This window comes from Aspergillus vadensis (genome assembly GCF_003184925.1).
Source record: "Aspergillus vadensis CBS 113365 unplaced genomic scaffold BO88scaffold_24, whole genome shotgun sequence".
Classification (NCBI taxonomy): Eukaryota; Fungi; Ascomycota; class Eurotiomycetes; order Eurotiales; family Aspergillaceae; genus Aspergillus; species Aspergillus vadensis.
In genome coordinates, this window is record NW_020292062.1 from 634,713 (window position 1) to 649,643 (window position 14,931).

A 14,931-nucleotide genomic window follows, 5' to 3' on the forward strand; every position below is an offset into this window, starting at 1 on the left:
ACTGGCAATGGACGGAGACGGGATCAGCCGGAAGAAAGAGACTCAGATACGGAAACACATCCTACTGCCAGCACACTTATAGAGGACCTTGACAAGTTCGGAGCTGCATGCAACGAATTTAGGGCAACATCCAGGCAAGATCCCGCAGCGTCGGACTCGCAGACAGCTTTAGAGTATAAAAAGTCGCCGAGCAACCCGCGTTATCCTCCGTAGATGTCGTTCGATCGCATACTACTTACTATCTGCAGCGGGACGAGCCTGCTCTTCATCCCGATCATAGAGAAGGGGAAAGAAGTCGTAAAGAAGCCATTTCGCCTGGCGTAACGGCGTAACTCCTGGATGTCCGATCAATTGCTCCGCGAGATGATCATTCTTCCCATCGACCTCCGATCGGACCCCCAAAACACAATGACACCTGATAAATTTATCCCTTAAGGCAATTCTAGACCTTCGAAGGGATGCTCTAGACCTTTGCCTCATCGCGCAGGGCTCCGACGCGGCCCGCCGGTCGGCAAGGATGCATTACTCGTGTCAATAATAATCGCTTGCCTCGCCGCGGGCAACCCGCCCGGGAGTTCTGCGCCTTCTACTGCCTTCTGCCGCGGCTGGTGGGCTCCACCGAACATTCTTCCCAACAACTGGACGCGGATCCACTCCGCCGTCATCCTCCGCTTCCCTCAACAATGCACTTGACATTGCGCAAGATGCAAAGTATTCAATTCGTAGGTGGTGGCGGGAGGGAAGGGTCACGACAAACATTACGATTGGAATCTCCCTACTATGTATTTAGGTAAAATATAAATATGGACATGATGAGCTATATCCTACGCAGAATGCCTCGGCTGGATTCTCAGGACAGAAGCTTCCAATTGAACATAGTAATAGTTACTTGGAACATGGGATGTCTAAACATGATCAGAGACCCATGACTATTGTAGATTTAGTTCTAGCAGGATATTTAGTCGTCTGTCCCACAAGAAGGCTCCAATCCTGACTCCCACCGCTTGTCTGCTATTCACGAGCACGAAGTTACAAACGCTACTTAGTGTTCGTGAGTCCTACAAGGTGACCATGCTCAGGAAACAAAACAACCAATCATCACTTACTGCCACTAGTTCTACGGGAATAATTACCTCAATGATACTCTGAGTACTACCAGAAGTCTGATCTTCACAGTGTATTCACATCATTCCGTAAAGTATAACTTCAATGGTGTAGATATATATAATCACTGCCAAATGCCGTGTCTGGATACACGGTCTGTTTAATTCCATTGCTAACACGATCACAAGTCATTCTCTTAACCCCTCTCTGAATAGTAGTGTTCCATGTATGAGTCAATACAGGTTATACAATAGCTGGAATATTCCATCGGTTCTAGGCAAGAACGTGCCCACACATGTGCACCTAAGTACATAAACCGCCCGAAAAGGTGGAGCTCACTTCTGCCGCCACCCGCCGATAGCATCCCCGGTGTCAATATCTGCGACAGATCTAGATTTCTAGGTTTGCGGTAGCAACTAGAAGTAGGTAATCTCCTTGTCAAAACCAGCATCCGGCCGATTAGTGCTGTAGATACCCGTATTCGGTGACAATATACCTAGTAGAAGATGTCGACGCGCTGACCAGGACTATCAAAAGCATTGGTTCATGCCTATCAGCAGAATAGATGAAAGAATATTCCCCACAGGAGACAGTGCATTTGCTAGTGTCAACAACTTGGGGCAAAGGTAAAGGCCCCCGCAAAACCTCGTAGACGTTAGCGGGCAGCCTTAGACCTCGTGATAGGTTGATTCAGCCGATCAAGGACCCAAGTGGGGGAAGCTAATGGTGCTTCTGACTCGGGACCAGCTTCCCCTTTGTTGATGCAGGGATACAATGCGGCTACTGGGCAAGCCATATGATCTTTGCAGTGCTTCCGTGGACATAAAAAAGGGGGATGCGAAGCAACACAAGATTATAATTGCCACTTAATGTTTTCACTTCCAATGCGCAACAAGTGCTCTTTCCGCCTCACTTGAATATGTAGACAGAGGCCATGCTTTTCTCTGGAACATAGCAATTGGCTACGCCTAAGCCACCGAACCCTCATTAGCACCGAGGTGTTCGACCGGCCGACCAGACAGATTGCCCAGCTACCCATCAAGTTACAGACACGAATGCAAGGTCGATGTACCAGATAAATGCTCGATTTCAAGGGACATGGGCGGTTAGAATAGATAAATATTGTCCCTAAGGGCGGCATCGCCTCTTTATTATGATCACCTGCCGCAACAGAAGTAATACCTCACTTTAGTCGCAATACTCCATGTCCCATTATCTGACTTAAACAAAGCTACATCGGCATGTCTAGCACCCCCGCGAAAGTGGCGTTGCATCAGCTGTAACGAAAACAGTTTAAGTTGCTAGATGGCATCGACGAGTTACGAGCGATTGGAGTGGGCAGTCTCGTGGAACTTCCTCAGCTGGTGGTCTGCGGTAATTAGTCAAGTGGGAAGAGTTCCATCCTTGAAGCTATCTCCAAAGTTAAATTCCCAGCGAAAAGCAACATCTGTACGAGATTCGCGACCGAAGTCATCCTGCGCCGGAGCCCAACACCCACAATTAAGACCTCCATTGAATCGGGGCCATCGCGTAAGGATGCACGAGAACGAGCAATTCTGCAGGCGTTCGCACGGGAGCTGTCCCCAGCCGATCATGACTTACCAACTGTCATCGAGATGGCCAAAGCCCATATGGGCGTAAATAAAACAGCCCATTCTAGATTTAGTGATTATGTTCTCAAGGTCGAGATTCTGGGACCTGATCAGCCGGAATTGACCTTGGTGGACTTGCCTGGCCTTTATTACTCTGTGAGCCAGGACCAAAGCTTGCAAGGAATCAGGGTTGTTCGAACCTTGACCGAGAAGTATATGAAGAATAGAAGAAGCATCATTCTTGCGGTCATCAGCGCAAAGGCCGACTGCCATCTCCAGGAGGTTCTGAACATCGCTGAACGGTTTGATTCAAAGCGGGAGCGCACGCTCGGGATCATCACGCAACCGGATACTCTTGAACCCGACTCGGAGGAGGAGAAGACGTATCCCCATTTTGTCTCTAATGAAAAGATTCAATTGCAGTTAGGATGGCACATCTTGCGCAATCGCTCCTTTGAACCACTGGACATCCCGGATGACGCCCGCAATGCAAGAGAGAAGGGATTATCAACCAAGGCCGATGGTCATCTCTATCCAGGAACAGTGTCGGAATCGAGAGTCTCCGGCGGCGCCTCAGCAGTATTTTGTTCATCCAAATTCGTCGTAACCTCCCCGGGCTCTTAGCCGACATTAAAGAAAAGGCACACCACTCTGCTTTAAAAATCCTTACTTATCTGGAAAATTACCACATTTTGTCCTTTGGAAAAGTCTGGAAGAGGAAGTCGCCGAAGAGGCTCGGAAAAACAGAGGGATTGAGTTGCCAGGCAGCGCCAACCAGCTCCTCGTTGGTAGCCTGTTTCGCGGACAGTCCCTCCCGTGAGAAGAACTTGCCAAAAAGCCTCTCATGAAGACCTGGGAGTCAGTGCGGTCTTTTGCGTTACTTGTGATGCAGCACACAGCCGACGATCATACGTTCTCCTTGCTGGGTGGACAGATTATTGAGCTGTATTGGACAAGCTGAGGCAAAACCTGCTGGCCAAGCTCAATGAGCTGACTGCATACACGAAACGGGGCCACCCGCTGCCCATGAGCAAGAGCTTCCTCACACAGATACAAAAGGCGCGAAGCGAACGACATCTATCTTCGTTGAACACAACGCTCAAATCTAGTAATAGTTATAAGCCCGACGGGGAAGCCCTATTTCCGATAAAAGCAATCGAAGAATGCAAGGATATTATGATGTAAGAACGGAAACGCAGAAGATGTAGCTTTAGAAAAGAACATGGCGGATGCTAATTCCTCTCTCGCAGACTGCTCTATTGACCTTCGTCGACAACGTCGCAACTCTGGGCATCGAAAATTGTCTTCTTGACCCTCTACAGCGGATTCTGACTAGCCAGGTAACATAAAATATGCACGATGACCAGGTGCGCGAATCAACCTCCCGAGCCATCCTTTACCAGCGACGAGCGAGACCGTTTGGCCACTGAAGTCGAGAAATTGCAGGCTGGTCTTCGCACTCTCAAGACCTTCAACATCCAAAAGCCTTCATTGAGTGGCCCACCCTCAATTAAAAAGCTGGAAAAACCACAAATTGGCTTTCAGGACAATCGCCCGCCAGTCACAGGGGCAAAATCGACGACTCAGTCGTCACTATTTCGAAGTCCGCAAGAAGCGAAAACTCTTAAATCACAAACTACCAAGCCCTTTCCCGGAGACCTAACCCCAAGTGTCTTTGATTTCACGAGTAAGTCATCTTATTACCAGCTGGGACCTCGCTCATCTGTATAACAGCCCCGCAAACCCCGTCTTCGAAGGGCTTCGAAAATTCGCCCTTACTAAGTGCCAAAAAACCACTCAAGGAGACTTTGTCAACCAACCTTGACTTTGTGACCAAGAAGCCCAGGGTGAGACTGCCCCAAACTGCTGAGATTTATGAACAGGGCGGGGAGAAACCGAAGGTGCCACCACCGGACCAACCCAGCCTGTTCTCCAAAATCTTCATCCCAGATAATAGCCATCAGTAATATATACCGAGCAACTGAAAATCAAAGCTTGCTAATGATTCTGAATGCGAACAAGGTCAATTGAAGTGGTTACTCTCAAGTATTGCCGGATTTCTGATCATGTACCATAACTTGGATAGTGTATAGCCCGGGCTATCTCCGATCGTTGGCATTAATATTTGTATATACTGTAGATTCACTCCTTGAATCAGGAATATATTCATAACCATTTGATAAACTGCTGGGTTGTCATGGCTGTGACAGATAAATCACGGCTGATCCCGTTGCCAACTTTGTCTCTCGTGGCTTATTCGACGGCATATTCCTTGGAATCTTGCTCCAACCCTCGACTTTGCAAATGGTATAAAAGGTTCATCCCCGATTTCAGGCAATGCTCGCAAATCATGTACCAGATGGGGTATTCAAGCAATATTAGTCACCTATACTCAGTATCCTACCGAGTCGACAGAGTCCCCAGAGAGCGACGATACCGCTTGCCTTTACGAATATGAAGCCCCAAATGAGCTATGACGATGTGGCATGGGAGCAGTCGGACGAAATCTCGGACACTTGGGTCAATAAATTTCTTAACGTCGAGGTGAAGAAAGACATTGCAAATTTCATCCTGACACATGATTCCGGCGACGACCCCGAATTCAGTATCATCGGGAAAGGCTCGTTTAACATCATCTTGCAAATGAAGTACACGCAAAGGGCGACTGATATTCGCTTTTCGCAACCTGGAGCGATCATTTTCCCCGAGGAGAAAACGAGAAACGAAATTGCTTTGATGCGATACCTGTCAAATCGGACATCAATCCCAATCCCTTCTGTTCTTCACTCTGGGACACGAGATGAGAGTCCACTCGGACTCAGCCCTTTTATTATGATGAGCCACATTGAACACACGACAAACATGTATACTGCATTGAATGCACCCAGCTGTCCGGTGGAGAAGCGAGGGTATCTTAATCCAGACATCAATGAAGAGGATCTTTGGAAGCTCTACGCCGAACAAGCAAAGATTCTTCTCGAGCTTGCCAAGCCAAAATTCAGCTTGATAGGGTCGCTTGTGCAGGTAGATGACTGTACCTGGGAAATAACCAGTCGTCCGTTAACAATGAACATGAACGAGCTCGTTCGCTTGGGAACATTGCCTCGCTCACAGCTTCCACCACCCGATGCCACTTTCAAGACTACGTCTTCGTACATTGAAGCGTTAGCACAGCTTAACATCCAACATTTGATTCATCAAAGAAATGATGCAGTCGAATCCGCAGACGACTGTCGGCGGAAGTATATTGCAAGGCAACTGTTCTACAAACTTGCCAAGGAAAGGAGACTCTTCAGCGCACGGCATGAGCATGGACCATTCAGGCTCTGGTGTGATGATCTCCGACCAGGCAATATTCTCCTAAATGACGATGAACGAGTGACTGGTGTGGTGGACTGGGAGTTTACCTATGCAGCACCGGTCGAGTTCTCATTCGCACCTCCGTGGTGGCTTCTGATCGAAAATCCAGACGAATGGTCTGAAGGAATTGAGGACTGGAAACGGATATTTGATCAACGTCTCAAGACATTTCTCTCGGCATTACGGCACTGTGAGGATGCCGAGGGTCTGCCTAGTGAGCTTCGACTGTCGGCTGAAATGGAAAAGAGTTGGGAGACCGGCGACTTCTGGGTTGTGTATGCTGTTTTGCATAGCTTTGCGTTTGATGCGATTTACTGGTTGGAGATTGACAGACGGTATTATGGAGCCATCAAGACTGACGATGTAAGTGAGGCATGGAAAGAAAGGGTACAGCTCTTGAATGAAAGCCAAAGAGGTTAGATGGAACAACTAGTAGTGAAGAAGCTTGCCGAGATGAAAAATAGGGTATTGGCATGGGACCCAGATGAGTATACTGAAGAATATTACCAGATACTGAAGAGGAAGAGACAAGAAGATGCGAGTGAACAGGCTTAGAAGCGTAAGATGTGAGATTTTATGAGAACGGTCGACGTTGATAGGTCCAGCACCCTGTAGATATAGGGCGATTGAACTTTTATTAGCGCTTTGCCAAATAACAGTGTCTTTGTCGAAAACTTAAATGACAGAAATGAAGAGGAGCGTAGATAGTAGTAGGGTGGTGATGATAGCCAAGCAACAGTACATGCAACATCTAGTAGGAAGGCTGGCAGTAACACCGATTTTCATCTCCTTGGGCACCACACAATCAGCATTGGCAGAGACACGATCAGCAGGATACGCCACGAAGTGTGAACCCCCATGGTCAATTCTATCTCAATCATATCCCCGCATACCCTACTGACGGTCATCTTACAATTATCGTTGATAGGCTGGCGGAGGAGCGCAGTTATTATCATCGATACAGTCTAGGGGAGTATAGCGACCGCCTCAAAGGTGTTTGTGCACCAGCGGTACCAATTTCCCCCAAAGACCTCAGATATAAAGGGATCATGACCAGACAGAAGACTGGTACCGCTAGGAAACTCTGTAGACAAACGGAGATGGTCGCCTGATCGCCCCATGAAAGGCCAACCAGATACATGGGCGGACTGAGTGGTGCATGTCCACAGCATAGCCCCTGATCATCAGCATCAAGTATATGGACGTTTCTGATGTCAGCAAAATGGTCACTACTTCGTCATGCGGTATATGAAAAGTGTCACACACAACAAATGTGGATGTGAATAGAGCATGGACGTAAGTCACACCATAAATGATCGTGAGCAATGTGCCAGACTATAACGTGTGCCAATTATGGGGATGGCTAGAAGCTTCCACAAAGCGCTCGGGTGGCTAGACTTGAGAAATACTGATTTTTCATTCCAAATTTCCGATATTGTTGTTTCCTGAGAAACACGATCAGTGCTATTTTGGTACAGGGCCTAACATGGAAAGGGCTTTTAACTATTAAGTTACACATTAGTCAGACTACCTATGAGGAAGGAATATGTACGCTTGCTCCTCAGTCATAATGCTCAGGCGTTGTCGGTGCTATCGCCGTCATGTTGAGTGCTGCAATTTGCAAGAATACTCGCGCTCGATGTTCCAGCTCCGGTTATCATACCCACCATAGCACGACTATTCTGTCCTTGGATGTTCGGAGATTTCCTGAAGAAGCAGTGCTGCTGCTAAGGTCAGAGGCAAGAACGTGATAGCTTTCATGCTGCAGGATGCGTTAGCGACTTATAAATAGCCGAGTTAGATGCACAGTTGTCATCTGCGGGGTCCCTTTTGCTGATAGACGTAGAGGCAGCAGATCCAGGCGTACTGCAATAGCAGTCCTGGCAGCCAATGGTAACGTGGCTGGTGACGGAAGTACCATCGATATGAAGCTTCCGGCGGGTGGTAGTCTAGATTAAGTGCCAAGCTAGGGGATGACTTACCCTTTGCTGCGAACTGTGCAACATAGCCTTATCCGCCCCGTCTTCCAACACAGTGCGAGAAAAAGTCTGGTACTAGTATTAACATAACAATAATCATGATTCTAGATTATTAGTCTGAGACTTGAGGAGCCTTATTATGTCTTGCATGGAAGTAGTCCTGGTGTTGAGGAATCTCGAACGACCCTGGCGCCCAGAACCTAATTGACCGGTGTATACCTCATGTGGCTGGCCGTTATCAACATAGTGGTTAAACGAGCCTGCTGCCTCAGACGAACGAAGGACGCGCCCAAGAGAATGGCTTCTTCCCAGAGCAGTACGGGAAGGCTGGGTTATCTGTTTCGACAGACTGGACATTAATACGCACTGGAAGAATCCCTGTGCCACACGGTCTACAAAACCCAAACCGAGAACGGCCTCAGATGGAATGTGCGAGTCCGGGCCAAGCAGCAACATGTGATGCAGTTAGCAGAGCCGCGGGAAGAAGGAAGAAGTGGTGGAGAAAGAATCTATCTGTGATTTCCGTGACACATACATTTGGCAAGCTGGACACGGAATGCAACCTTCATAAAATTCGAAAGGGGTTATGACTAGTTTGGGGGTCGATGAGAACCCCAAACGGGCACCGAGAGAGGGGGTATGGAAAAGGGAAAAGTTCGGAATTTACTAAAATCGGGAAAATGAGGCGTGAGTCGCGCTATAGGGGAGGTACTATAGTTGACCAAGTGAGACAGGCAGGGAAGGGGGGTGGGGGGGGAGGAATGGGAAAGTAACTTAATTACCCGCCATAAAATTGCTCCAGTTCGCCAGTGACACGCTGAGTACGCTGCCAGCATACAGAGGGCGGAGACGACGGCTGAGAAGTTAAGGCTGTAAGTAGTAGGGCGCAGCCTAGCCGATGTTTGCAACCCGAGTATGTGCCGCAGAATGACGAAGAATACGTAGAATACGATGCGGGACAGCGGGGGTGGTGCATAACAATACTCAGGGGTGAACATTCCAGTATCCGTGTTTATCCGAGAGATAGTCACTAAGTACTAAGTAGTTGATTGCTCCCTGGATCATCCGCTTCGTATGGCTTGCATATTCTCACTTCCCCAGGCCCCCACTCAATATGTTTCCTATCCTGATGCCAAGCTTCCAACGTCGTCCATGTATTGTGATGGCAAGAGTGGCAGTGTGGTCACAAATCTACTGCGCTAACCGTACATTCTTTCCCGAGACCGGCGCCTTCTCCAGATGTCGCTTCAAGTCCTCGTTAAAATTGTTAAAGCCCGTCACCATTTTACGGCGACCAACCATCCACAAAGCCCCGCCCAATAGACCTCCCCATTCCTCGCACTGCACAAAGCGAGTCTTAGTGCTGTCTGCATCGAGCGGCTCAAACTTGAAGCTGTGCAGGCCACTGAACAGCCAATTCCAAAGAATGTAACCCCGCCAGGTGAAAACACTTGCCGTGTTGACCTCCACGATGGCAGGCCACGGGATGTTGTCGACTGTGCATATCAAGTGATCTCCTGGCATTGCAGTGTCACGTTGGTTGGGGAGATGAATAGATTGATAGAAGCTTGTATGATATGTGGACAGGCTTGCAAAGTCGAGAAACTAGCTTAGGAAGGCGATGAGTCTAGAGCGAAGGTGTGTGAGGGGTGGGGGGAAAGGACACCCACGGCTTCTCGCACGGCTGATGGCGCAGCATCAATGACGATCTCTGTGAAGAGCATGATTTGATGGTTTCCTGCCTAGTGAAGGCAGTGTTACAAGAGCTTGATCGAATACAATGTGTTGATAGAGGACAGAGAACGAGAAACTCTATGGGGCTGAGTCGTTATGTTTGGAACAGAGCGGGCTGTGTCTGGGTGATCCTCAACTGCCCCTATTTGTACGCCGGGCGTATTTGACATTGAGTTTGATAGGCGCCCTGATTGAAATGACCTCAACTACTTAGTAGTGACCCCACCCACCCCCTGGTGGGGCCAAGAGCAGGGATCAATTGGTCTACAACATAATACCTTAGCGATGATGATAGCACATCAACCATGGCGAGACAATGGCCCCCAAGCATGAATGGAGGATACGCGGTTCCTCTGGCGGTGTTGCCGGATGGCAATATGATTATCCGCAACAAGTCCCGCATCCCCTTTCAAGAGTATATTTAGCAAGTGATGCTAGCCTAACTGGAAGCTATATGTAGGTAGGATTTATGTGGTGATTTAGTAATAACTGGATTTTGTGGTAGGCAACGAATGACTAAACCTTACAACACCCTGCTGCCGCTTATCATTCAATCAATACACCATCTGCAAGGATGTTCGTTGAAATGTTTACCATACATGCCACTTTCCCCAACAAGTATACAGGCGCAGGGTGAGAACGCCCAGTAAGCTACCCCCACTCTGCAGCAAGCGGCATCATGTAGATGATGGAAATCCAACAGTTCCAGAATAAGAACGTCGTACGGTCTTCTTCCTCAGTTCGCATTGCCAGGACGCGGCACGCGACGATGCAGGCAAGGCTCATACTGAGTGCAAATATCTCCGATGTTAGGTGCCAGAACAGTGGACATGCCACTCCCCAGAACAGCATTGGCACAGCCACTATCCAACGTGCAAGCGTATCTCCAATAACCAACGGCAAGGTTCGACGGCCACGGATGAAATCCCCCTTTTGATCATATAGGTCTTGTAGATGTACGGTGCTGAAGACAATACATGCAATGATAAAAAGCCATTGATCGAGCCGATGGCTTTCTTCAGCATGTATATGTGGGCTTTGCTGGAATAGAGATAGAGGTCTTTCCAAAGAAACTTCCAAAGCACCGGACAGAAAACACGTATATCCCAGGGCATTTATGGCGTTTCGAACTATAGGGTTCTTATCCGCACCACTGAGAGTATTGTACCAAAGGTCGAGGGCGAGAAGAATCAACGACTGGCGTCTTCCAATTCCTCCACGCAGCTGGATATGAACCTGAGCCAGAAAGATGAAAAAGCCCATTAAGACTAGGGCTTGGGCAGGTGATATGCGCCTTTGGGGCATTGGCCGCCAGGGCTTGTTGACAGCATCTTCGGCAATAGCCGATGGAGTACGTTGGTTATTGATCGAGAAGGGAATAAAGACCAGTGACACCCAGAGAAGAGCTGAGAAGCTTCGTCGAAAGAGAAGTGGCAAGGTAATAGATGTCTCATCGCCCAAGCCGTAGGAGGTAGTAGCAAGAGAGTTGACTACACCAAATACGGTGCTGGGAAGAACAATAGTTTTGAAATCACTATAGATAAATAGGAAGATGGTGTGACATTGATAGGTGAACCACTTAAAAGGTCGTTTAATGATTTCTGGAAGATAGCACTGCGGCCAAGCAATGCTAAACTCCTGAAGGATCCATGTTAGCGATCGCCACTGTCGAAGGTGACTGAAATTCTGTAGCTGCTCTTACCTTCCGTAGAGAGATGCTGGGGATCCTGGAAGCGTAATCCATACCTTCCCAATCAGGAGGAACCGATCAAGTTGTGAATGCACCAAGAATAGAGACCGACGTTGTATGTGCCAGTTTGGCCACTGACACATAAATGGGCATTAGTTGATCCTTTATATAGTACATGTTCTGTCTATGGACCCTCGCTCTTCACGGCAGGGCCACTTTACACTACCAGCAAAGCCACAACGGCTTATGAAATTACGGCCCCCGACTGTATGCATGATGGTAGTTCGATGTTGGATTGGCGGTTTCGGAGTACTTGTGAGCCTGCGTGCCTTCCTAGCCTCGCAAACAGACTTAAGAAGGGCCGTAGATCCCTTCCGAAGACCTCGCCTGGGTTCGATCAAAGTAAACCGACATCGCTCCATCATGCTCACGTTAGAGATTTTCGCTCTTATTGCAGGCCTCTTGGCCCATCAGCTCGTCTTCATCCATGGAGAATGGCATTTGAAAATCGCAATGCTTATTCGAGCTCATCTAATCGTGCTTGGGGTTTTACACCTCTATGACAATATGTCTTTCCATTATGGTACTTCGACTTCCATCAATTTACGACCAGAAAGAATTATGGTGCTCTATTTCTCGTCTCTTTTTTGCAGCATTGTTGTATATCGCCTTTTCTTTCACCGACTGTGTCACTTTCCTGGTCCTCGATTGGCTGCGGCCACCAAGCTCTGGCATGTCTGGAGATGTCGAAGCTCGCGGGGGCACCTTGTCCTCGAAGACTGGTATCATAAGTATGGAACTTTTGTGAGAACTGGTATGGCCCTTTCCTACATTTGCCACCTGCTGTCTTTTGACGCCGTGGCCTTTACACTTCTTTTTACCCTTCTTATTCCTTTATCGTAGCTCACCCATTCAGTTATGTGGAGAGTAACTTATACCCCCCAGGCCCGGCAGAAGTGACTGTCTATCACCCAGCAGCATACGAAGCAATGGACGGTCCAGGGAACCAGAACACCCGCTCAGACTGGTATGACCTATTATTCCCCCGTATATCGTCGATTTTTACACGGGACCGTGCACTGCACAACACCAGGCGAAGAATCTGGACGCGTGCGACGAGCAGCACTGGTAAGGGCATACTTCCGATATCCACCGCGCATATATGTACTAAAGTGTGCTCAGCGATTCGACAATACCAACACCGCATCATACAGAAGGTGCACAAGCTCAAGTGTCTCATTCTTGCACAGCAGCACCAGCCCATTCTCGTGAATGAGCTCATGTATTGGTTCGCGTTTGACTCCATGGGTGACTTTGCATTCAGCATGAATTTTGGAATGATGGAGAACCAGGAATGGCACCGCTGTATCCTGCTGTTTCGGTCTGCGCTAGCTCTTCTTGGACCATTTAGTCCAGCTATCTGGATTCCACGTCTCGCGTTCACAATCGTGCCGGGTTTGTGGTGGGCGAAGTGGTGGTTCCAGATGCTAGCCTTTTGCGATCAATGCATGGAACAACGGATGTGTCGGACCATCCAGGATAAGGACATCGCTTCTTTCTTCATTGAAGATCATTTCACCAGCGTCGATCAGCGCCGAGAGCAATGGCTGAGTGGTGACACTGCCACACTCGTGGTTGCAGGCAGTGACACTAATGCACCTACCCTCACACACCTGTTCTATTTCCTGGCTCGCTACCCGGAGCATGCTGAGCGGATTCACCAGGAACTGAGAAGTCTTGCATCCACAGAGGATGCGGTAGGGTTATCCAAACTCAGTCACCTGAACGGGGTCATCAATGAAACCCTGCGGTTGCTTCCAGCCGTCCCGACGTTTGGTACGCGGGTTACGCCACCAGAAGGCTTGACGATTGCCGGAACGTTTATCCCAGGCGGGACCAAAATCTGTGCCCCCCGCTATACTATTGGACGATGTGCGTCTTCCTCTAATTTTTTTTTTTTTTTTTTTTTTTTTTTTTTTTTTTTTTTTTCTGCATCGGCTGCATGACCTCCTAAGCTCCTGTAATATGCTGACAAGACCAACAGTAGAGTCGGCATACGAACGGCCCAATGAGTTTATCCCTGAGCGTTGGTACTGCCAAGAGGAATTGGTTCGCGACCGACGAGCGTTTGCACCATTTGGTGTTGGTCAGTACATTCAACCACCCGAGTCTCCTTCACACTCCAAGTTTGCGAAACCACCTCTGAAATTGTCTCTGACTCATGTCATTTTCGTCACAGGCAATACCAGCTGCGTGGGAAAGAATCTGGCGCTGACACAAATTCGGCTGGTAGTAGCATCACTGGTGATGCAGTATCGGATATCCTTTGCCGCGGCCAGTCCTAATGGCGAACAAGTGGAAAGAGACCTGAAGGATCAGCTTACTGCCAATCCAGGACCGTGCTGGTTAGAGTTCAGCCCAAGGAATTAGGCAAGTGGAGAGAGCCGGGCACTAGAATGATGGTACGACGCCACCCCGCAGACTGTGAGGGGCGTGAAAAAGGCAAACAATCCTTTTGAGGCTCCTAAGGATCTGGCAAATACGATGTAGTAGGGCTAGTCTAGAAATACTGTTTTTGTGAGATGATTGATCATTTCAAACGTAAGTCTCATTTTAAAGCGACGAGACGAAGACAATTGACGGGGGTTCCTCGTAACAGGAGTGTAATATTCTTGAGCTGTACTACCGTTATCTCGCCCTCGCGTCTTTTCCTGCTTTTTTGATCGTCATTTTGGTACTAGGCTTCTTTTTGGAAGTTGTTCGGGTAGGAGATGGGAACGGCAAAGTTGCCTGTCTGTCTTCCTCTCTGTTTGGTTTCCTGCAGGTTGTCAATCCGTGAAAAGAACAAATCCGAGGACAGAACATCCTTACCCAAAAGGGGTAGAGCGGGGACAGCACTACCTAATCTAGTGCGGCGCGCGGGAACGGAGATGACAGGCATCTTAACCGCCCAAATAAACAGTTGAAAAAATGATAGGCCACGGTTGGCCGGCTACATGCAAATAAGAAGCCGTGGGGTCCAAGATGGCACCTCAATGCCCGATCACTCTGTTGCTTTACCTAGACGAAAGCCATGGTGCATATGCTGGCGACTGATGATTCATGGAATCATTTTTGGCCTGCGTGGATATTAGATGGGTCAATTTGGGGCCGTGCTACGTGGGGTGGGTGACTGGCGTGGTCCAATGCTGTTTGACCATCAGAAGTCAGCAGCATAACCGATGTTAGACTACCCTGTAGTATATCATCCAGGATCTAGGCCCGCCCCTACGCAGTAATAGGAGCGAATGAGGGAAAAGGAGTTTGCCGGATCATGGCTGGACCTTCACGATCCGACGGATAGAAGATTGTCTCGGCCCAGACCGGTGACTTGGCAAGGCTGGTAGGCATCATGGATCGGGTGCACTGGGTGGTCGTTCTACAGTGAATTAGTACTTTCTACTACTAGTAGTGAACTCAAGAGGAAATTGGT

The 14,931-nt window shown here is 48.5% G+C and overlaps 6 protein-coding genes across 6 annotated transcripts; 4 read left to right on the forward strand and 2 right to left on the reverse strand.

Moving 5' to 3' along the window:
• Nucleotides 1–2,345: 2,345 nt before the first annotated feature.
• On the forward strand, nucleotides 2,346–3,320 carry BO88DRAFT_428596 (dynamin family protein; the record flags this gene model as incomplete). The annotated part of the gene is made up of 4 exons (XM_025709092.1): nucleotides 2,346–2,366; nucleotides 2,397–2,471; nucleotides 2,499–3,219; nucleotides 3,241–3,320. 4 exons carry the CDS (start codon nucleotides 2,346–2,348, stop codon nucleotides 3,318–3,320), a joined length of 897 nt encoding a protein of 298 aa, XP_025559573.1.
• Nucleotides 3,321–4,055: 735 nt separating this feature from the next.
• BO88DRAFT_470972 (uncharacterized protein) lies at nucleotides 4,056–4,818 on the forward strand (the record flags this gene model as incomplete). Its single annotated transcript, XM_025711683.1, has 2 exons — nucleotides 4,056–4,383; nucleotides 4,431–4,818. The coding sequence occupies 2 exons, from the start codon at nucleotides 4,056–4,058 to the stop codon at nucleotides 4,661–4,663; spliced, it is 561 nt and encodes a 186-aa protein (XP_025559574.1). The 3' UTR covers nucleotides 4,664–4,818.
• Nucleotides 4,819–4,893: 75 nt separating this feature from the next.
• On the forward strand, nucleotides 4,894–6,611 carry BO88DRAFT_470974 (phosphotransferase family protein; the record flags this gene model as incomplete). Its single annotated transcript, XM_025711684.1, has 3 exons — nucleotides 4,894–4,899; nucleotides 5,157–6,471; nucleotides 6,493–6,611. 3 exons carry the CDS (start codon nucleotides 4,894–4,896, stop codon nucleotides 6,609–6,611), a joined length of 1,440 nt encoding a protein of 479 aa, XP_025559575.1.
• A 2,615-nt stretch (nucleotides 6,612–9,226) lies between these two features.
• BO88DRAFT_457010 (uncharacterized protein) lies at nucleotides 9,227–9,559 on the reverse strand (the record flags this gene model as incomplete). Its single annotated transcript, XM_025710964.1, has 1 exon — nucleotides 9,227–9,559. One exon carries the CDS (start codon nucleotides 9,557–9,559, stop codon nucleotides 9,227–9,229), a length of 333 nt encoding a protein of 110 aa, XP_025559576.1.
• Nucleotides 9,560–10,420: 861 nt separating this feature from the next.
• Nucleotides 10,421–11,513, reverse strand: BO88DRAFT_428598 (UbiA family prenyltransferase; the record flags this gene model as incomplete). Its single annotated transcript, XM_025709093.1, has 2 exons — nucleotides 10,421–11,347; nucleotides 11,472–11,513. The coding sequence occupies 2 exons, from the start codon at nucleotides 11,511–11,513 to the stop codon at nucleotides 10,421–10,423; spliced, it is 969 nt and encodes a 322-aa protein (XP_025559577.1).
• Nucleotides 11,514–12,448: 935 nt separating this feature from the next.
• On the forward strand, nucleotides 12,449–13,889 carry BO88DRAFT_470980 (cytochrome P450; the record flags this gene model as incomplete). The annotated part of the gene is made up of 5 exons (XM_025711685.1): nucleotides 12,449–12,587; nucleotides 12,642–13,103; nucleotides 13,209–13,391; nucleotides 13,504–13,605; nucleotides 13,699–13,889. The coding sequence occupies 5 exons, from the start codon at nucleotides 12,449–12,451 to the stop codon at nucleotides 13,887–13,889; spliced, it is 1,077 nt and encodes a 358-aa protein (XP_025559578.1).
• Between the last annotated feature and the right edge of the window lie 1,042 nt (nucleotides 13,890–14,931).